Raw genomic sequence first — 22,678 nt, 5'->3', positions numbered from 1 at the left:
CTGAGCAAGGTACAGTATTATGAATGCTTTTACCTTTTGAGCCAAAGAGCTGTCTGGATATTCCAGTTGTCTAGGAACATCTTGAAACTTGTGGCAAACTGAAATTGGACCCAAAACAATATACTTTAGACTTCAGTTGATATGTGGATATAAAAGGTTTCTTAAAAAAAGAGTCAAACCTCAATGTCCAGAATTCTGAGATTTGATATCAGGTCCCACCGTGGGGAGCCGTCTTTGTTGTATCCATTGAAGCCGAATCCGGCAGCGTTGTTGATAGCATCAGCTGCGGGAGAAAGGCACAAATGTTTCTGAGTGCTACAACAGCAACAGTAAAAGGATGACAACATCCTTATAATACATTAGTTTGGGGAAGCAATGACAGAAACAGATGGGAGATTTGGCATCACATGTATTTGTCATTAGTGAGTGTTCAACTCGGCACTAGATGGCACTGTTGCGTCAAGAAATGCTGTTAAATAAGAGCTTCTTTTAGGCTGCATCTCAACATACACTGTAACTTTAAAAATAACCAAATTCTCTGAACCAAGAAACAGCTCAGTGAGTTCATAGCACTTAAATGAGCAGTAGAATTGAACAAAACCAAAGCAGTAACACATCTCTGTGTAAAAATTCACACCAGATTTAGTCCTCTATTGAAAGTCAAGCAATTAGAGGGGATGGAGCAGAGTCTTTAAGTTCAGTATCGACAGAAGATGGAGACACACAAAAGCCGCTCAGGTACTTTTCAGAGGGCAAATCACGGTCACGCTGCTAGTTTGATTCATCAGCAATGACATTAGAAAAAATAAATGATATATATCTTGGATTTAATATAGAAAGAAATGTGTACTCCAGTGACAAAGTCACATCAAACTCACCAAGTGTCCACACAAAGTAGTACTTTGGCCTCAGAGCCAGCATGGCCAGGTAAAGGTAGACGACCTGAAGATGGAACGGCGTGCCGCTGACAAAGCCGTCGTCTATGGAGTGCTCCACCGGGAGCAGCTGGCACAGCGACAGATAGATGGCCAGCGAGACAGCACACGTACACAGCTTGGAGATGACGTCATTCTGGGTGGAGGTGAGACAGGACATAGTGGGATGCAAAGAGGCAGCCTCGTTAAAACCCATTACATCATGTTATATTCAAAAAACAACAATAACCACATTGGGAGATACTTCAAACAGTCTAGTTAGGTTGATTCGAGGTTAACTCGAGTCCTTGAGCATGTTTTATATTCAGCGACGTCCGTGTTCCACTCTGATCCTTTCTCTTCTTCTCTTCTTGGAGTGTAATTAAATTATGAATGCATTTATGCAGTAAGAAAACACAAATAACCTTGAGGTTTAGACATTTCATTCTCAATAATGTCTCATATTCTGTTTCTCTAAAGGAAACCATTCTAATTACCCTGCACCCCTTAAAACGGCTTCACGGCCTTTTTCAAACGTATATGCACTTCAAAGAGAATTGCATAGTTTAAAGTCCTATTTTGTCATATCATGACCGCTCATTCAAGCACTCTCTTTGAGGGTTTTTCACCCGCCACAGCACAAAATGTATTTTACCACAGTGATTGCAGACTTCACATGCACTTCCGTTCAAGTGTCGTACCTTGGGTGAGGGCTCGCTCTGCTTGTACTTCCCGTTCTCCTTGCCGTTGGCGTTCTCCTGGTGGCGCGGCTGATAGCACGTGCCTTCGATGAAGGCCATGTAGTCGTTGTAAGAGCAGGTGGGTCCCGCCAGGATGCCCATGAAGTTACAGTTGTAGCTCAAGTACTCGAGCAAGCTGGGCATCCGCCTGAAGGGGCCACGGGGAAGAGACGAGAGCAGATATTATTAGGAGAAAAGATGCTTTCACGTTCAGTATAACAGGCAAAATATCATATGAGAGATGGCTTCCTGTCCGCTGAGAAACCAGTGTGGTCTAATCTATTGAACCGTCCAGGACAAGAGGGAATGGCCTGAGTGCTTTGACCGACTCTGAAGCTTTTGTGGTCTCTTACCCTTCCTTACTGAATTGAATCTGCTGGGTGAGGTAGCGATCTAACTGCCTGAACAGGAGCTCTTGTTTCTATTGCCAATTCCTCTCCTTCCCAGTAGCCTTCTCAGAGTTAGCCGGTGACTCACAGTAGCACAGCAAAGGTTTATGAAACAAAGCTTTGATGCATCGTATCTGAGACCTTATAGGCGCATCTTATAGGCTAGCTCAGCCTGTGATCAGTGCATTCACTGTGTTTAAAGCTGTGCTAAACATTTTTTTGCAATGATTCCGTCAAGATTTCAGTCCTGCTCTCTGCTCCGCCTCTCATCACTTCAATCTACTTCAATCATTTTCACTGATTACAATTTATTTTCAAATGCATTTCATTTAACTCATGAGCTTTGGGCAGTGACCAAAAGAATGAGATCTCGCGGATACAAGCGGCCCGAAATGAGTTTCCTTCATAGGGTGGCTGGGCTCAGCCTTAGAGATAGGGTGAGGAGCTCAGACATCCGGAGGGAGCTCGGAGTAGAGCCGCTGCTCCGCCGTGTCGAAAGGGGCCAGCTGAGGTGGTTCGGGCGTCTGATCATGAAGCCTCCTGGACGCCTCCCTTTGGAGGTTTTACGGGCACGGACAACTGGTAAGAGGCCCCCGGGTAGACCCAGAACACGCTGGAGAGATTATATATCTCGTCAGGCCTGGGAACGCCTCAGGGTTCCTCAGGAAGAGCTGGAAAACGTTGCTGGGGAGAAGGGACGTCTGGAATTCCCTGCTAAGCCTGCTGCCCCCCGTGACCCGGCCCCGGATAAGCGGAAGAAAATGGATGGATTCTTACCTTAAACAATTTCTTATCCAATATAGGACATTGTATAATGCATACTGAAATACGTAAATAGCTCTGTATGGGTATGTGTACATTTATATACTTTATGTATTTTTTATATTTTGTGGCTGGGAGAGCTTTTGTCTGTGTACGTGTGAATGTGAATGTATTTGTGTTGTTTTCTCTCACGACTGTCTCTTCTGTTAATTTGTGTTAAGGCCCCCCTTTGAAAACGAGATCATCTCAAGGGGTTTATCCTTCTAATAAATGTCTCTGCTTATCTCTGTTCTGTTCAGCTATGTAATCAAATATTAACTCCCCGTTAGCTCACAGCAGCGACTCATCTCCCCACTCACATCCGGCTTTTTTTACATCATTTCTGCACCTCAGCTGCACTGCCGTCTCCAATAGTAACTGGCAGGGAAAGGAATCTGCAGTTGTAATGCAGGACAGATGGAGGGCAGGGCATTCCTACAATACAGTTCACATGAGAGTAGTGAATGTGTAGTTTCCTAGATACCGAGTGCTTAACAACGGCTTGACAACACCAGAGAGAGCCTGATAATCGGGCGGCATGGTGATTTCCTATCCCTATGAGTTCATTAACTCTGATTTAAGACAACTTTTTAATTCAGCTTGATTGAATGAGCCCATCATCTGAAGCAGTAAAAACATACCTGATTCACATACCTGATAGCTAGGTATTTCTGACTGGGAGTCAGCTGCCCTTCTCGCTTGGTCAAACCTATAGACAGACACAAAGATTTACATGTCATATAAAAAAAAAATCTCATCTCATTTATGTACGTGTACACCTGCAAATCATGCTCTGAAAATCAGCTTCAATTAATGGCAACAGGGAGTATGGATAACAGCATTATAATACAGAATACACAGACAAGTAAATAATTGACAGATTAATCGACAATGAAAATAATTGTTAGTTGCAGCCCTAATTCTGATAAAACTCATACTTCATAGTATTGACAACTTGCTGACTCTCAAGATTTGCAGCTACAGTATAGCACCCAAACCTACCCAGTGCCGGAGGTCATTGCAATACATAGGCTATTGAGGGCAGGAAGGACATGTGTGAACAGCCCTGTAATGTAAACAGTAACAACTTCCTTCTGCTGAGTTAAAGGATAACTTTGGTATTTTTCAACCTGGACCCTATTTACCCATGTTTTTGTGTCTAAGTGTCTAATGGGGACAACACAACACAGGAAGAACGCTGCAGCCGCCAGCCGCTAAACGGGCTATAATGAAATCATTTGGGGCAACCTGGCACTGTCATTACGGTGCTTGTTTTTGCCACTGATGGTCTCAGATTGTTATTATAAGTGTCTGACAACATTATGGAAAGGATCCTAGAGAAAAATAAAATATTTTTCCTACCTTTCGTTTTCTGTTTGTTATTGTGTCATGTGACTTGTGGTGGTGGAAATGTGAGTGAGAGTTGGAGAGAGGAGAGCCACGGGACACCGGTGTTGTCATAGTTTGTTGTGTTCGAGTATCGAAATCGTAGCTTAGTGTTATCTCAAATATTTTCAATGTCTTTGCTGAATATTTAGAGGCTTTCGACAATGTGGTTGTGACGTGAGATTTCAGAACGAGACTTCCCCGAGCAAGACACACAATAACAAACAGACCGGATCAAGCAAAAAGTAAGAAAAAGGTTTTATTTCTCTGTGGGGTCCTTTCCATAATGTTGTCAGACACAAAATATAAATCGGTCAGTGGCAAAAACAAAACGCTTTTAGTGGACGTAAACTAACGGTACCAGGTTGCCATAAATGATTACTTTACAGCCTTATCAGCTGCCGTCTACAGCGCTCTCCCTCAATACTGGACCAATTTCAAAACGTGTTGTCCCCATTAGTCACTTAGACTCAAAAACATGGGAAAATATTGTTGAAAAATACCGAAGTTATCCTTTAACAGAGGACAGTGAGTGACACTGGTTATACTTTAGTGTTGGCTCCTTCCTGATAAATACTCTACTAAGAGGACAAATTACACCTTGGCCAGACATCCTGATAGCGGTTACTGTTTATTGAGAAGGTTAGTAGAGGTCTGCTCTCTATTCTGTGGGCCAAATGTCTGGGCAAATTTGTTTTAATCAGTCTGCTCTTTGTTTATGAAGACTTGCGGCTTCGCAACTCATTAAAGTGAACACTCGCGGCCAGCGTTGGCATCATGTAAGGGGCTACATGTAAGGCTCATGGTGCAAGGCTGTGCTTAGTTACAAGGCCACAATTAAAAACCTCTGATCCCAATCAAATGAACGAAAAGATGAATTGTGAAGCAGCTTCATTGTGCCTTAAATAACTCTGTATTCTTCAGAGCTGGAATATAACAGTCTTTCATAAGTATTTTACTGTATAGCAAAAAATAAAAGGCAAAATGCTGTGCAATGTGTGTGTGTGTGTGTGTGTGTGTGTGTGTGTGTGTGTGTGTGTGTGTGTGTGTGTGTGTGTGTGTGTGTGTGTGTGTGTGTGTGTGTGTGTGTGCGTGTGTGTGCGTGCGTGTGTGTGTGAACAGCAGGCAGGTATCAGGGTGTGACAGCTCTCTGAGGATGGGGATTACAGTCTTAGTTTCTCATCAGACTCACAGTTGCGAGGAGAATCAGTGACCTGAACAGAATTTAAAACTCTACTCTACACGGCCTACACATGCACGCACCCACCAACACACATACACACATCAATACACAAACGGGGCTATTAGACTGCTGATTGTGTTCAGTCTAGAATATCCTGAGAGGACTTAAGTCTCCAAGTGACTCCTCTCAATCTCTAAGCCTCTCTGTTACTTGATCACACATGTTTATTTCAACCTCGGTGTCAATCTCTTGGTTGTGTCCGAAATTCCACACTAACATGCTATTCAGTACGCTAAAAGAGTATGTGAGATGTTTCAGTATTTTTAAAACCTTAGTATGAAACCAACAGTACGTAAATTGCATACTATTTCCGGTGAAGTATTACAGTATGCAACGCTGGCCACTACGGCGGCATAAATATCCCACAATGTAATACGGTAGTGACGACAACGTTCTTAACAGACGTTGACAGACAGCTCTGTAACATCAATAACGCTTCAATTCAAGTGTAGGTACAAGATTTCCCTTTGCTATAGGCGTAATTTATATTCTAAATTAATTCCGAATTTGATTCTCACAAATCATCATTTTGGTCACATGAGGTTGGCATGGGTTACCATGGTTACACATCTCTAACAAGCAAGGAGGCTCTCAGGAAAGATACATACTGCTGTTTATTCACACAAAAGTATGTTGAACGATAGTACACATTTTGAGTATGTAGTGCATAGTATGTGATTTCAGACTATCTTTTATTTGTGGCTCTTTAGCTCATTTTCAGCTGACTTCAGCATTAGCCTGGCATATGACTAGCCAACTACATACACTGTTTACATACACATTTTGCTAATAAATGTTTAAAGCGTTACGATCCAATGTATCGAAGTAGCGCATGCACATGGATCGGACAAGCGTCCCTCCGGAACCATCCATTCTAGCATCAACCAGTTCAATTCAGCTTGTGTTGTCAGCCATTAAACTGCTACACACACAGAGAGGAGAGGAGACTGAATACTTGGTCATTGTTCCATTACATAACTGTGTTTTTGCTGTCTGGTTCACTAGTCCATTGTCAGAACTGACTACTGGCTCGGAAACGTGGCCATGTGATCTGTTTGGAAACTCCAAAGAGAACTGAACCGTTTTCACTTCTGTCACGTCTGCCACTTTTTTTTTTTTTTTTTTTTTATCTCAGAGGATGCACACACACACACACACACACACTGAAAACACACAGAGACACTTTGATGCTTGTCTTACCATCGTGTATTTCAAACGCCAAGCTGGTAATCTTCTGTGTTATAACCATCATGGGTCTGATAAAAAGCATCAAACGGGGAAAAGGCCATGTTAATACTGAGAATCTCAAAAACCACTCCACTCAGTGCAGCACATACAAGCAGCTCATCACAGGGTTTTGCTTGACTTTTTATGAACAAGTTCACATTTTTCTGCTATACATGATTTATCTTTATTTTCAATGCTTGTTTTTTTCTTTAGTTTAGAGTGAGACATAATGGTAAACTGCTAGCCCTTTTTGAACTTCCTGTGGCTATTCTTTCTATTCTTCTTCTCTATTCTTGAGGTTCAATGCGGTCCGACGCTACTCAGCCTTCTTCCTCCTGACTTAATAAAGCCATTCTCTATCAAAGAACGTTGTGAAATCTGCTCTCATGTGATTTAATCTGCTTTTATAAACCTCTGTTCATCAGCAAGTTCTTGACATGAAAACTGCTGCTGGCAGCATCAAGTTAAAGGGATAGTTCGGGTATTTTAAAAGGAGCTACTATGGATAATTACATTATACAACTCCACTTCAAAACACCCAAACTATCCCTTTAAGCCACAGAGTCAAAAACAAGCAACAGCTCAGATATTTTCTGATCTTTTAATAAAAATAAGAGGGACTATCCGGCTCCGTAGAACAAAGCACATTTGGCTGTAAGGGTCACACTGATATTTAGGAAAACGTGAATTTGACATTTTCAAGAAAAGCAAAGGGATGGCAGACGAGGTAGTTGAAAGAGTGAAATCTCTGCTCTCGCAGAGGCAGTATGAGTTTGCATTGGGGTTGCCTAGCAACTAGCCACCCCCACCATGCTGGGAGTGCAGGCTGTCTGCTTGAATTGTCAGACAGTCTGGAGGAGTGGGAACCAACCACAAGAGTCGCTATCGACGTCCTCCTGCGGACACAGCGGTGTGAAACGCTCCTATTTCTGTTTAGTCAGATCCAATTTTCCCCTGACTCTGACTGGTAACTTCTGTTTTTTTTAGCTTCCATAAAGCATTCAAAATTAAGACCAATGGAGGGATTTCGGTTTTTAATTAAGAGCTCTGTGGTCTTAGTGTAGCTTACCCTGTAAAATCTGCAGAGTACATGCCGTAGTCGAACACGTAGACTCGTGTGATCTGACATGATATCAGGTAGCCGAGCGTCACAATGAAGCAGTACCTGTGCAGAATAAGGAAAGAAAAACAGAAATTAGAGTATGCAGGTGAAAAAGAAATTGTAAAAATACAGAAATGTTGGGTTTAAAAGCCAAAAACAACTGTGAAATCTAGTGTATATCTAACATGAATTGTCATTCTCAACAATTGATATGGAGCTTTTCAGGCAGGGCATCTTAAATGCACACATTGTGAAAGTTTAACTCATATTCATGTGGCAGAACAAGGTTTTCCTTTTACAGTACAGTACAAAGGACAGAGGCCTCAGTACCAGTGCAGAACGATAGAAAGGGGAAGTAGGGAGGGTCAAAAAGTGGACAAAAGAGCAGAGGAGGCTCCAGTAATGTGTCGGGGTCAGCGGCTGAAGACAGAGGACAAACACAACCTTTCAACAGAAGGCCAAAGACAGAGCGGAACTAAAAGCCTGTTGTACAAAGCTGTTGCAGAGTCAGCCCAAGTCAAAGCTAGCTAGCTAGCATTCCTCCGCTTGCCAACAATAAGAGGATTGTGCTGCTCTGTGAAGGAATACAACACAGCAGCGAGTGCGAGGCTGCGCTGCTGATAAGACACAACGGGACCTCTTGATTCTGAGAGCATACTGGATCTGCAGTCCAAAACGCAGCCAAAAACATCATCTGATCACTACTGCCAAGCGTTTATAACACAACATAAAATAATACGAAAAATAAGATCTCTAAAAACTCAAAGATTACACACTAATACTAATCACAGAGAAAGCCGAGAAGGCAGATTATTATAATACATTCCTGTTATGTGCTCTGAGAGTTCTGCGTTTGTATCCAACCCACACTTGGCATGTTTTTCAGTATACACACTATTTTCCATAATCTGACTCATATGGGAGACTACATGGCTCTTTACAAAAGACCTCCATATTACCAGCCCTGCAGCAACAGGGCTCATTTAAATGTACTGCATAGAGCTTTCTATACTGGACACCCTAAATCAGAGGTGTCAAACATACAGCCTGAGGACCAGAATTAGCCCGCCAAAGGGTCCAATCCGGCCCACTGGATGACTTTGCAAATTGCGGAGAAGTCATTGAATCCTATTTTTTAATAAAACACACTGCTATTCCTACTTGTCCACTGTGGGTTTTGCTGTTCTAATAACAGTAGCATGCCCTATGCTGGTTACGCTATTATACAGTATATATCCCACATGCTTACGTACAGGCTACATGATACAACACTGTCAAGCGTGGACTACTGTTTATGCAGGAGCCGCTGGCGGAAAATGTCTTTGTCCAAAAAGGAGCAAAGTGGACATAGAGTGTCAGGTTTTCCAAGAAAATTGGACCAGTTCCTCAAGAAATATAATATTTGGTGCCACTATCGGACTCATCGTGGCGAAAAATACAAGAACTTGCAGGGACAGCTGAGAACAGCGAAGATGAAAAAGAAATTGTTGGCAGGTTTGAGGAAACCGACATTAGCCAAGAGATCAGCGATCAGAGATCTCAGGTTGTTCATCATCTGTTTTGTAAATGGATTGTTCATTAATTGTGAAATTTAACTTGAATTTAACCTGGTTAGCATAACTGTCTCATATGTCAAAAACTTGTCTCAATAAATCATTTTGCTCCTCATTCACAAATGTCTCCTATGTTAGGTACCATTCACTGCAATACACTTAAAACCTACAAGGCAAAAATACATGAATGTGAACAAAAATCAAATCCTGCCTGTGGAGTAAGGTGTCCTGTTACACTTGCTTACAATAGGGTGTTACCTAAGTTGACATTTTCTCGAATCTAGAGACAATATTCTGCTGCAGACCACCGTTATATTTATACATATTTTACACCAGATTATATGACGTAAAATGGACATTTTAGCAATGCAAGAAAGCTTGAAGTTTTTCCTGTTGGCTCTAACATTTCAAATCCTTAGCAACAACCCTATTTCACCAAGATCAGTTTTCTCTCCTGGCAGCACGCAGCTGCAGTCATGAGTGAGGATATGAGCTATATGTGCTGCAGCAGCTATATTTGCAGCGGGCCCACCAGGGATCCTCCTCTGATTTGTGTTTGTGTAATTCGCAGCTCAGAGGGGGGTGTTTCATTTCCACTCGAGGCATCGGATGGAGCCTGGGACTAAAGCGGGCTGGCCTCCCACTGTGGGACGGCAGTAGACGGGTCAACGCACCGCAGACATGGAGCTCCGCAGGAGCCGCAGGTAAGGATACACACAGCACATGGAGCAATGAAAACAAAAAAAACAGGCTATAAATAAATGTCTGAACACTCCAAGACCTTCTCTCTAAGGCTGTGTACACATAATAAATGCCTCGAGGCACATTTCATGCATACGCAGATCCAGAGGAAATTTCCATCTGTTCAGCAGGCGACTGTGAGTCAGTAATTTGCACACTTATCACCGTCAGGTTCACAGTCATGCTTTCACACCAAAACTGACATGAATTCCAATTAAATTGCATGCTTATGTTACAGATAAAATAAAATGTCCCTTAACTCAGACCATCCTGAGGTAAAGTTGGTTGTAACTGGAGCTGCTGATGTCTATAGAGTAGTAGAGTGGTTTCATGAGTATAGACCCTCCTAGACAGCTAAAGTGTGTTCAGTGCTCCTGTGCTGTAAAGTGTCTGCTCTGCTTTAGTGTTCTTGAGCTGCTAGGTTGGGAGTGGGACTGAGATACTGGATAAATAGCGAGAAGGCAGGGCCTCAACTGTCAGCATCACCCTTCCCTCCTTCGGTCAAATTCAGTCGACCCCATAGACTGTATTTAAGAAGTGGACGAATTCACCGTGACGTCACCCATTGGTTTGTGGACTGCTGTTTTGAGGCCTCGAGTTTGGCATTTTGTCCGTCGCCATGTGTTTCTTTTGCAACCAGAAGTGACACGAGAGGGTGGAAATAAGTACAACCAACGCTGAACCAGGACGGCAAACTTTATTACTCCTTTCAACCTTGAAAAAAGGCAGCGCAAACCAGATCCACTCCTTCCATTATCTTTCACAATAAAGGCCATAGACATGTAATATTCGCAAGGGAGTTTATTTGTCCCGTCCCCAGTGTGTAAAGGCCTTAATTCGATTTGTTTTTCAGACTTTCCTCTAATTTCTGCTTCATGTCTTGTTAATTACTGTATAATTGTACCTCTTTTTAAACAAACTCTTTGATTAAACTGGTTACAACCAGTAGAAATATGGCGAGAGGGGTGCAAATAGACATTTAATAGACCATTGCCATGCTGCAAATTTGCTTCACCAACAGAGAATATCCTTTAATAAAATAAAGCAAAATAAAGTGTCATTATCACTCGCAAAGACTATATTTACATCAAGCTTGATAGCACACCTTGTCTTATATCTAGTTATTATCATTTTGTTATGGTTCCTCTTCAGTATCAATTAAAGAGGGCACTTGCATTACTGTCACAGCCTTCCTCTTTGGTTACACCCCATCTAACAATTTCACAGTTCACAATCAACCAGCAGGCCGTGCTGTGTTCAGTAGGTAAGCGTCGAGAACGTTCCCCGTCCGCTCACCACATCAGACAACTGTTAAAGAGAGTTGTGAGGGAGTGGTGGAGGGGAAGAGTGGGAGATCCAGAGAGTAGAATAGTATGAAATATGATGCCTCGCCGCTGAACAAAGTGGTCAGTCCAGAGCCACACTAAGCCGGGTTCGCATTCACAGCCATTCCCACAGTCCCAAAAAAGAGCTTTTAGCGACTCCATAAAGCTGTCACAATGCACTCACTCTACTGTACACCCCCCCAAGGGTCGGGTATCAACTAATAGAGAACACAAGTCCTGCCACAGTGCACTGGTCTTGGGAGTTGTTCAGGGCGTGTTCCCAAAGTGCAGCAAGCAACTCTCACAGTGGAAGGTGTTATTGGAGGTAAAAGTGTATATATTCAGCATCATACTGATTCATTCTATCTCTACTCAGCAGTATTATATCATTAGCAAGGCTTACAGTGTGTTAGTTAATACTGTAAAAACATAAAGAGGAGGCATGGCTGACTGGGAGATGGAGATGAGAGATTAAGTACGATGGATTAAAAAAATTAAGAAAGAAATACGGAGAGAAAGCGACAACTTAATTATCAGGATTAGATTGGAAAGAAAAGTACACTAGTAGGAACAAACGCAGGGTTAAAGGGACATGTAATAATCCTGAGAAGGTGGTGTAAAATGGGGCACGGTGGGAGTTTCACCACAAGCTTACTTCCATGTCTTGAAATATTTGACTATTCTGTTTTTATCGAGAAAGAAGACTAAAATTCAAACAGTTTTACATCTCAGGCTTACATCTATTCAAAGTAGAGTTGCTCCCTCTTAGTCTATTAGTCGACTAACCGGTCGTTTTGGTGTTAGTTGACTAAGATTTCATTAGTGTATTAGTCATTTTTTCTTGCTGATTGACTTATTTCCAAGAAACTTAGGAGCACAACTCTGGTAAACACAAGATTTAAAGTGGTGCTTTTGCATGATTCTTTGTGGAGAAACTCTGTCGATTAAATCAACTAATGGATTAGTCAACAAAATCGTATATAAGTGTTAGTCGACTAAGAATTTCTGTGGTCAAGGAAAGCCCCAAACCAAATACAGACAAACAAATAATGATAAGAAAATGGAAAACTAGAATTACCGCCTCATGGTTATGCCTCCACCAACCAGTCAGGTTGCAGTTTACATCCATGTCTGTCCAAAACATCATCACGTCATCATTTGTGAAACTGTCATAATTAGCATATGAATTCTTGAATTATGGCCCAAAACGTGTTTTGTGAGGTCACAGTGACGTTGACCTTTGACCACCAAAATCGAATCAGTTCATCCTTGAGTTCAATTGGATGTTTGTACCAAATTTGAAGAAATTCCCTCGTCAAGAGTTACTCAGATATCGCATTCACAAGAATGGTATGGACAGACAACCCGAAAACATAATGCCTTCGACCACGGCTATCGCCAGCGGCGGTTTCATCATGATACAATATCATATTGATTCTTTGGACAACAATACGATATTTGCGGATATGACAAAGTCTGCCACAATACAATTTCCATTAGATCAAAATGCGATCAATATGAGACAATATCATTTAACACAATCATTTATATCAACTCACAAAAAGCAACTTAAATTTGATTTGGCAATTTTATTACTAGGCTCTGTAGGAGGGAGGTGTGCTTGGACAGAAATGGTGACACAGACTTGCCATGGGAATTTCAAATTAAAGGCGTATCTTAAAGATGATACGTATTGATGTTTTCACTTTACATCGATGCTATTGGATCGTTGATCATTGAATCGATATATCGATCCAGACTGATGTATCCTTACACCCCTACGCGTAGGCATAAAAACAGTATAGAGAAAAGGAACCACAGTGAGTCACATTCCTGTATATATGAATATACATATGCATATGAGGTCTTGAAATATATGATAGCCTTGGATACTTATGCAACCAACTCAAGTGTAGTTCAAAGAGTAAAGGCCATGGGTTAAACACTGAGTCGCCCAAAAGCCCAGTTAAATCACAACGTGCTGCTGAGATAATAATTCATTTGTTATGCAAAAACCCTGAGGCCGTGGGTTCAACGCCCTCTGCAAACATGAGCATGTCAGTACGTCCTGCCTCTGTGGTTCTCCTTCTCTCTGCCCCTGAGCTGCACATTGTGTTGACTTGGGCGACAACCACAGTTTTTTCAGTTTCATAAGAGTTACTGTAAGAGGGAGCAGCTTATCTACCCACATACACAAGAGCCGGAACACCTGGCTAAAAGCACATTAATGCTGTTTGTCGAGGGTTAAACTTCCAGGAGTAATGTGACTTTTGATGTGTAACACTGGTATATGTTGAAATGCCATATTCTAGTCTGGATAAAGACGTCCTGTGTGTTACTGTGCGGCTGCTATCACTGGGGTTTGAGTCCTTTCTTTCTGAGGGCAGTCGCTATTGTCATTAATGTTTTGTCACCATCTATTTAAAGAGCTCTCCCCAGAGGGAACATCTACTGTTTGAACTTTACACCTGCACTCATAACCTTGAGTTCTGGGAAAAAATAGCATCAAAGACAATGGTGTGTGTGTGTGTGTGTGTGTGTGTGTGTGTGTGTGTGTGTGTGTGTGTGTGTGTGTGTGTGTGTGTGCGTGTGTGTGTGTGTGTGTGTGGTTGTCTTGATGAGCAATGGTCACAGATGGAAGCCCGGGGGCAGAGCCATCGTCATCGTGACCCAGGCTCACATGCCTTAAAAAAACACACAAGACAAACGCGTGATGACGCAAATGCAAGATTGGTCCACAGTCAACTGATATGAGGCATCTGAAATCTGAATTTCTGACAAGATTTTGGTTTACTGGCTTTGACAAAATGTCTTTGTCATGCTTCTACTCGCAATTTTGAGGTTTATTAAAGCAGAAGTGGGTAGAATTGGAGCAAATATGATTAAAAAAAAAGTTTTTTTTTAATAATACAGTCAGACAGTAGTGCATGAGACAGGTAATCCGAAAAAATCATGTGCCTCTGTGTCCTCCGGTGCTCCTAACGGCATCTGCAAGATTTCACAAACCGGAGGAAAACAGCTGTTACTGTAATGCCTATTTCTCGCCTCAAATGTTGTAGTGTACTGTTTAGCTGTAAAATGAGAAAGTTTGTGACCCGGAAGCCATGTTAAGATCTGTTGAGGAAATACCAAGCACCGCCCACCAGCCGGAGCACAGCCAATAGGAACGTTCTCTCTCTGAAATAGATTTTTATAGCCTGCAAACAGAGCCATGAGGAGGTGCAGAACAATATGCTGAAAAGTTATTATAGAATTTTTGCCCAACGATGCCAAAAGCTTTTGCCTACTGAAGCCTTAATGCGGGAAATGATGAGGCGTTTTACAATTCTGTGTGATTCTGACACTTCCAGGAACCATAAAGCAAAATAACCTTGTACATCTTTTAATCAAATTTTGCATTTCATTTGTGCACTTACTTGTGCATGTGCTCCAGGCCAGCGAAGACCATCACACTGTAGGAGATACCACTCTGCACCAGGAAATGGAGGGAATACCTGTGGAGAGACAGACGCCATAAATTACTTTACTGACCTTATTTTCAACTTTTTTTCTTCCTTATACCAGACTATATTACACTTTATTTGCTCTCTGTACTACCATCCACATCCTTCTTTGTCATCCCGTACGGTCATTAGGAAGAGGAAATAACAGCATTACGAAACAACAGTCACGCCATCAGCCATGTGAAGCCAGACCTTCGTAACCAGTAACGTGTCATCTGCAGTCACAGGGCAGGATACTGACGATCCCCATCACACTATGTTCTTAATTGATTCCAATGCCTTCCAGCTGATTCCTTACATCACACCATTGCAGTGTCTTGTACTTGAATGTGTGCGTTTGTGTGTGTGTTGATCAAACTCTGACTTATGTCCACCTCTCTCCCTTCCCGTGGAGCACGCACACACGCACAGTTCAACAGCGGCAGCAGCTACCAGATGGGTCTTTGAAGGGCACAGTGTGTGTGATGCTACCGACGTCAGGCCCTCCAGGAGAGGAGAGATGCCACACTGTGTTAGTGGTGAGTCAACAAAGAGGGCAAGGGCATCGGGGGTTGGCAGGGAACAATGGAGCACAAGCTGGGTGAATTAAACGAACTGCTCAGCAAATAATAGGGTTAAGAATGCACTAATATCTGATGATGGGAGAGGAAAAAAGATATCTAAAGACAATGACTACGTTTACATGCACATTAATATTCCACTATTATTCCAAATATGACAATATGACGAATTTGATCATGTAAACAGCATATTTTGTTGGATATTCTGAATTAGGCCTTATTCCGAATGGAGCATTTTCTGATTAGGACATGTGGGATATGCTGATATTATTCAGGTTTTACTAGCATTATCTGGACATGTACATTATACATCGGAATATGCATCTCAATTGGGGTTTTTACAGTTTGAGACATACAACCTCTTGCCTGTTTACGGCCAACTCTGAGTGTTGTACACAAACCAACTAGCTGACAGTTTGCAGAGGTGCATGCCCAAAAGAAAAGAAGGACAAACACGCCTACTTTTAAACATTACGAAAGGCTTGGATATCAACGGTTTTTGGATATGTGAGAATATTGCAATGCTAATCTTTTCAAGAAGGTGGATGAAGGAATGAAAGAGGGAGGCTGGTCCAACAAGTCCCGCCCCGATTTGATAAATGACATATTAGGGCATCGACTCTTGTCAAACACAACCGAGAATGGCGTCGACGTAGGATTCATCGGCCCTGGTGATGAGAATGTCCTGAGCTCCTCAAATGGACCAGATGATGATGATGGTAAGAATAGGGAACTATAGGTAGCCAGCTGACTTGTTTAGCCAAATGGGTTGTTAAATGGGTCTTCCATTTGGTCATTTGACGTTGATCGGAATATGCACATCTGCATGTAAACTGGAATATTAGTGGAATATTCATGTTCATTAGCCATGTAAACAGCTTTGTAGGAATAAGGGCAAAAAAAACCTGAATATTTGGTGCATGTAATGCACGTGGTGCACTTAGTTAGTGTTAACTTCTGCCCGGCTAGCCTGGGATGTATCTAACAAACATGATCTGTTATTACGTCTACAAAAGCTAAAATGAACTCAGTCCCCCTTTGGCGGAGGGAATGTGAAACTGTTCAATTGTTTTCTCCAGTGACATTCAGAGAGAAGCTTGTGCGTCTGTGACAGGGAGGGAATACATCCGAAAATAAACCAACACTCTGCAGCATCTGCGAGGCAGATCCTCCAGGGCTGCAGCCAGGTGCCCTCTAAGAAAGAACAGTGTGCGTGCAATGAAAGCTTAAAATGTTATGTGTGCGTATGTGTGTGTGTGTGTGTGTGTGTGTGTGTGTGTGTGTGTGTGTGTGTGTGTGAGAATAAAAGGGTGCAAATGCATGTGTGTGCACAGATGCATTCATGCATTTCACACAAGTAAGCTGCACCTGCAGAAGCTGTTTGGGATCCTATAAACAATTAACGTGCACGGCTGTGAGTTGCTGTGACCTTACTCTGCTTGATAAGTTTATCAAATAATTACATCTGTCTTTTTGAACCACTCATTTTCAGCTTCTGCATCATTATATGGTTAGAGATTGTAAAGATCAGATATGTAAGTGATAGTTATTCCTGTAATTAGGGGTCTAACATAAGCTTGGAGCACTGCGCCAAGCACAATAAATACCTTTGTTGAATATATCTGCTTATAGATATTTAAAGGAGCTTGTGCTCTTTTAATCGCCGTAGCACATAAAACTCTTTGGCAGGCTTTCACAGACGCACATTTGTTGATTGTTTTGGCCCATTTGGACAAAGAGGATGTTAAGACGAATGGTATTTTTCAAATTGATCCGACATCAAGTTAGCAGGTCAATCACAAGAGTCCTGAACTGTGTAATAACTAATTTCTGTTTTTCGTTACGCATGTGTGTTACTCTGAAAACATATGGGATTTGTTGCAATGGGTGTTGTTTTTGTCTGAACAGAAGAACTCTATGTCCCTTTCCTTTCTGATGCAAAGATTTGTTTTCGCAATACTTGTTTTGTTACCCAATAAACCAGCGCCCATTCACAGCTCAGTGAATACAGTACAGTCATTATACTTTTCTTGTAATTCTAGGTTTCAGTTCCTTTTTATACACATATTTTTGCTTGTATTGCTACAACAGTACAGGTGTGGCTACTCAACTGAGAAGCCGTCATTGGAGACTTTTCCATCGCTATATATATTGCAATATGAAAAAATACAAGAATATTCACCCTACCCTTTTGTTAGCAACATTTTAAAGTTAAATGCTTCAATCTGGTGTACTTCGAGGGCAAAATTAAGAGCTATATAAACAATTTTATGCTCTCAATTTAATCATAAACACATTGGCTGTTTAGATAATATCTATACCCAAAAGTGAGTATGTTGATCACCGGCCGGTGGCTGGCTGTTAGTCTAGGAAGCGCTTCATTTGATATGCAGCACAGTTTTCTGTGAGCAGAACGCGCATTTTAGACGTCAATTTCGCAGACGATCATGTTCATTTAATTGTGGGAAGCCAAAATTGTGATCCCGGTTAATATCCGATTAATTGTGCAGCCCTACTTACAGTATGGGTGAGCCAATGGGTACTGACAGCTGCACTGCTATTGTATATATCTTTTACCGCTGCTTGATACTTATTTTTCTCGTGTCAAATGCAGATTCATGAAAAAGGAGTTAGGGAGAAAGGCATTATAAACATTTAAAATCATGCATTACCCATGCTTTTGGTTTAGAAATAGGAGTCGCTTTTGTGTGACACTATCCTGTCATGCTTGAAGATAGCTTTGTTTACATCGCCTCTCCCAGCCACAACAAATAACATGAACCAACCGCAGCTCAGTGTCAGTTGCATCATGTACATGAACCGTCTGTCGGCGAGGTGATGACATAAAACCGTATCACCCTATTACCCGATGACCAGGTAACATTTCACCTGGTTAGCATTCTCCCCACAAGCTGGATGTCTGGCTAATCTTTCCGAGGTTTGCCGTCCAATACAAACACACACAAACACACAGCAGCACTCTGAGAGGCACTCTGCCAGAGGTACAGTGGGTTGTCTATTACAGGGCAATAGCTTTATAATTGGATATCCGTTACTGCCCTATCGACCCGTTTGCTTTGGCGAGGATGGAGAAAATGAGGACGGGGTGAGGGAGAATGAGACAGAAAAAGAGAGGGGGGGGGGGAGGATGATGACAGGAGAACAAAAGCAGAATAAGAAAACTCAGTGGAGCAACTCATAATTTCTCATAAAGACATTGAATTAAACACTCTTCAACTAATCTGAAAAAAAATGTGCAGATTAATCGATAATGAAAAAAATTAAAACTACTCTTATTACTCTATTATATAGCTACTATCCCTTCATGTTGTTCAGTACTGTATATATTGTATTCCCACCGATGACCAACCACATGTAGATAAAAATGTATGAAATATTATCAGTGAGTCATTTCAGACTGTGTAAGTGATTACTGGTTAATGAATAATTAACACTGAAATTTAAAGCAGTCTATTACGCAGATAATTAAATTCACATTAAATGACACACTTATCCAATTTGTTAAGTGAAATTTCTGTTTCAATTTAAGAATATGTTACTCATTATAAAATCTAACCGTTTAATGAATTAATCATTCTTAAAAAAAAAAAAAAAAGGAATTTAATGTGCCCTGCGATTTATTTTTAATTTGTTCACTGACTTATCATTCACACCTTCTGCTCAGGTAACGTTTAATTATTACACAATATCCAAATCCAATCAACAGGAGCTCTCAGTAGACTTTCAGTAAGTGCTTCAAAAAATAATAAACTTACTGCTGTGTGTCACCATCATATCAGAGTTTCTATTGGCCCAAAGCTAACGTGGGTGGGACACAATATGCTTGTTTTATTGGCAAAAATGGTGTGTAGTTATGCACTTTTTAATGATAGGGCACAATTTTATAAGTTATAGCAAATTATTTTGCGGACGACAGACTCCTGGGGGTCCCTGCACCCCACTTTGAGAATCGCTGATATACAGTATCAAAGAGAAAAGCTTAAAATCCTCACATTTGAGAAGGTGGAACCAGCCAAATGTTTGGCATAGTTGCTTAAAGCTGAAGTAGGCGAAATTGGAGCAAATATACATAAAACGGTCGCTATATCGTGACAGTAGTACATGAAACAGGTAACCTGAAAAAAATCATGTGCCTCTGTGTCCTCCGGTGCTCCTAACGGCATCAGCAAGATTTCACAGACCGGAGGAAAACAAGCAGTCAGAGCTGATCTGAGGTCTGCTGTCCATCTGCTGTCAATGAGAGCCGGCTGTCGATCACTCGCGAACTCCGACCAAACGGTCAAACTAGGCAGCGTTGATCAAATATGAATCAATATTATGTTACGTTAATGCCTATTTCTCGCCTCAAATGTTTTCAGAATCATCTTGTAGTGCACGGTTTAGCTGTATAATGATTAAGTTGGCCTGTTGAGATCAGGTTGAGATGGCTTAAAGGAACGCCAAGTACTGGTCACATGACCGGAGCACAGCCAATAGGAACGCTCTCTCTCTCTCTCTGAATGACCTGTGATTGGTCAAAGTCTCCCGTCACGTGCTAGACTTTTTAAAGCCTAAAAACAGAGCCATGAGGAGGTTCAGAAGTTTAGTTATTTCTCAGAACACTTGAATTACAATATGTTGAAAGGTTATAATGGAATTTTTGCCCAATGATGCCAAAACTATACTGCCTACTGCTACTTTAATAAGCTATTTAAAAGATGAATAGTTTATCGAAAGAGTTTCTGATTAACTTTCTGTCAGCTAACTGACTAATCGACTAATCATATCAGCTCTAGCTGAAATGCTCAAGTACATTCTCTGGGATTTATGGAGAGGTATCCTGGAAACGTAGTAAATCACAAACTGAAAGTGGACACTTCATTATATAATTTCCTTTCATTGCATAACATTACATGACATTTCACATACCAATAGCCGAACCGTGAGATTAACAACATCCTTTCAAACAATCTGTATTTACAATAGCATGAAATTGGGACATGACCACAGTCGGCAGGAAAAGGAAAATCCCACTAAAATAATATTGTAGGAAGAAATTTCTGAGGAAGGAAGGAAGGAAGGAAAGAAGGATAAAAGAACAGTGATGACAAGAACAGAGCTGAATAGAGGAGAGTGACTCACCAGCCAAAGCAGAAGAGAGCCAAGTAGAAGCCCAGCAGAGTGGCCACCACATGTCTGATGAAAGGACTGGTCTTACTGGGGTGGAGGTAGATCCGAAACCACACGGCCATCAGCAGGGCGAACAGCTGACATGCCACAAAGTTAACCTGCACAGAGGGACATAAAAAACTATGTTACAGACGTATGAATCCAAAAAGACTGACAGCTCAAACTGGGCCTTTGCCAAGTTCTGGGATTAGAGCGATATTAAGACAGATGAATAAATAATGAGAAATACAGTAATAGTACGAGGAACCACACAGGTGAGGACATTACATATGGTGCATTGTGGAATGTGTAGAGATACAGAAGATATTAGCTGAACTGTGAACAAAGTAAATCCCAGATATCAGTTGCTGGAAAGTAGCATAAAACACGGCTATCCCTAAAATGTTTCCTTCACAGTCCCCTAAGGTGCAAATAGTATCACATTGCTAATTAAAATTCAATGACTGCCACAAGCATACAGTAGTTATCCAGTGGGACATGGATTCCTATTGTTCATATCAACAGGAATTCAGTCTTTGTAACTAGCTAGTGTCTAACTAGCTACTTACTAGTTAGTCACGAGCTAAGTAGCTCGTTAGATAGTGACTAACCAGCTGGTTACAATGTAGTCAATAGCTAACTATCTCTAGCTAGTCACTAGCTAACTTACTAGTCAGCTATTGACTAACAAGGTAGTTACTAGGTAGTCACTAGTTAACTGACAGGCGCCCCGAGCAGTTGGGGGTTTGGTGCCTTTCTCAAGGGCACCTCGGCAGTGCCCAAGAGGCAAACTGGCATCTCTCCAGCGACCAGTTCGCACTCAGTACTTAGTCCATGCGGGGACTTGAACCGGCAACCCTCTGGTTCCCAAGCCAAGACCCTATGGACTGAGATACTGAGGTACTGCCGCCCCCAAGCACATAATATAGGGTCAACTCAACCCATTCCGCGCAACGTGATTGGTTGATGCCTTTGTTCGCAGTGCGAAAGCTCGGAAAAATGTTCCTCTTTCCAAAAAAAATTACATATTTTTTTCGCCAAGTAATATTCATGTAGGCTACTGTGTAAAAATATTCATGACAAAAACAACAGTTCGAAAAAATATACTGATGTGCAAATTAATCACATGAAAAAAAAAAACAGTGTAAAGCTTTTAGTAATTGGACTGCCATTTACAGGATTTTTATGGTTTTCACGCTAAAATGTGCAACAACACTATTGCATTAATATCAACCTTTTCTATCAATACATGTATTATTGTGTTATATTTGTATATAAATTGTATTTTTGAGAAAATACACTCCGTCTGACGCGTCATAGTAAAGCTGGGTTTCATCTCCTAATGTCTCCAAATGGCCCAGCAAAGAGGCTTTACTCCAGATAATAGTGAGATAGACTGGATCCGTCGAGGGGAGGACAATGGAAACCTCTCTGTTTGATTACTACCACTTTATCTCCACTCATCCTGAACCATATGGAGCAGGATGGAAAAGAGGGGCATATATATTACGTCCTATTGATCTGACTGGATCGTGTTTATCCTGTAAATTTGATTATCTTAAGGCTGTTTTGATTAAACCCCCCCATCATGACCCACCTCTCAGTCTTGTTGAATTATCACTCACTGACATCATTACTGTAGGTAATACACAGTGTTGTGTTTGTACATGTTTTCCAGCCCGTAAATAGTGATGACTCAGGGATGATGTTTGATGCATCTCGCTATTAAGGATCTACAGTATGTGTCCCGGGTGGCTCGGCTATTCATCACTCATCATCAAACTACACACACTCACGTACACATAAGCACAAAGTAAAAGCTTCCAGATTTATTTCTCTATTCTCTGCCTTCAATCTCTTTTTACAAATGCATATACACTAGGGGGATTGGTATCACGAGAGGCCCTACGATACAATATTATCACGATACTTAAGTCACGATATGATCTTATTGCAATTTTAAACATTTTGTGATGTGCTTTAGTATTGCGATAACATATATATATTGAGATATATCGCAATTCC

General features: G+C 41.4%; 1 protein-coding gene and 1 long non-coding RNA gene across 2 annotated transcripts in view; one reads left to right on the top strand and one right to left on the bottom strand.

Annotated features, from left to right (window-relative positions):
- The window catches only part of mboat2a (membrane bound O-acyltransferase domain containing 2a), a 54,931-nt gene that overhangs the window by 5,844 nt on the left and 26,409 nt on the right, over positions 1-22,678 (bottom strand). Inside the window, exons 2-10 of the mRNA XM_074659907.1 lie at positions 20,627-20,772; positions 14,838-14,915; positions 7,770-7,865; positions 6,674-6,729; positions 3,499-3,553; positions 1,616-1,802; positions 879-1,071; positions 180-283; positions 34-98 (exon numbers count right to left, since the gene is read on the bottom strand). Of these exons, the coding sequence (XP_074516008.1) occupies positions 34-98; positions 180-283; positions 879-1,071; positions 1,616-1,802; positions 3,499-3,553; positions 6,674-6,729; positions 7,770-7,865; positions 14,838-14,915; positions 20,627-20,772 (980 nt within the window). The remainder of the gene's footprint in view (positions 1-33; positions 99-179; positions 284-878; positions 1,072-1,615; positions 1,803-3,498; positions 3,554-6,673; positions 6,730-7,769; positions 7,866-14,837; positions 14,916-20,626; positions 20,773-22,678) is intronic.
- Positions 9,922-16,700, top strand: LOC141783011 (uncharacterized). The gene is made up of 3 exons (XR_012597196.1): positions 9,922-10,059; positions 15,336-15,442; positions 16,564-16,700. It is a non-coding gene; the product is annotated as an uncharacterized LOC141783011 (long non-coding RNA).

This window comes from Sebastes fasciatus, chromosome 15 (genome assembly GCF_043250625.1).
Source record: "Sebastes fasciatus isolate fSebFas1 chromosome 15, fSebFas1.pri, whole genome shotgun sequence".
In the NCBI taxonomy this organism is placed as follows: domain Eukaryota; kingdom Metazoa; phylum Chordata; class Actinopteri; order Perciformes; family Sebastidae; genus Sebastes; species Sebastes fasciatus.
This window is presented reverse-complemented; position numbering and strand designations above follow the sequence as displayed.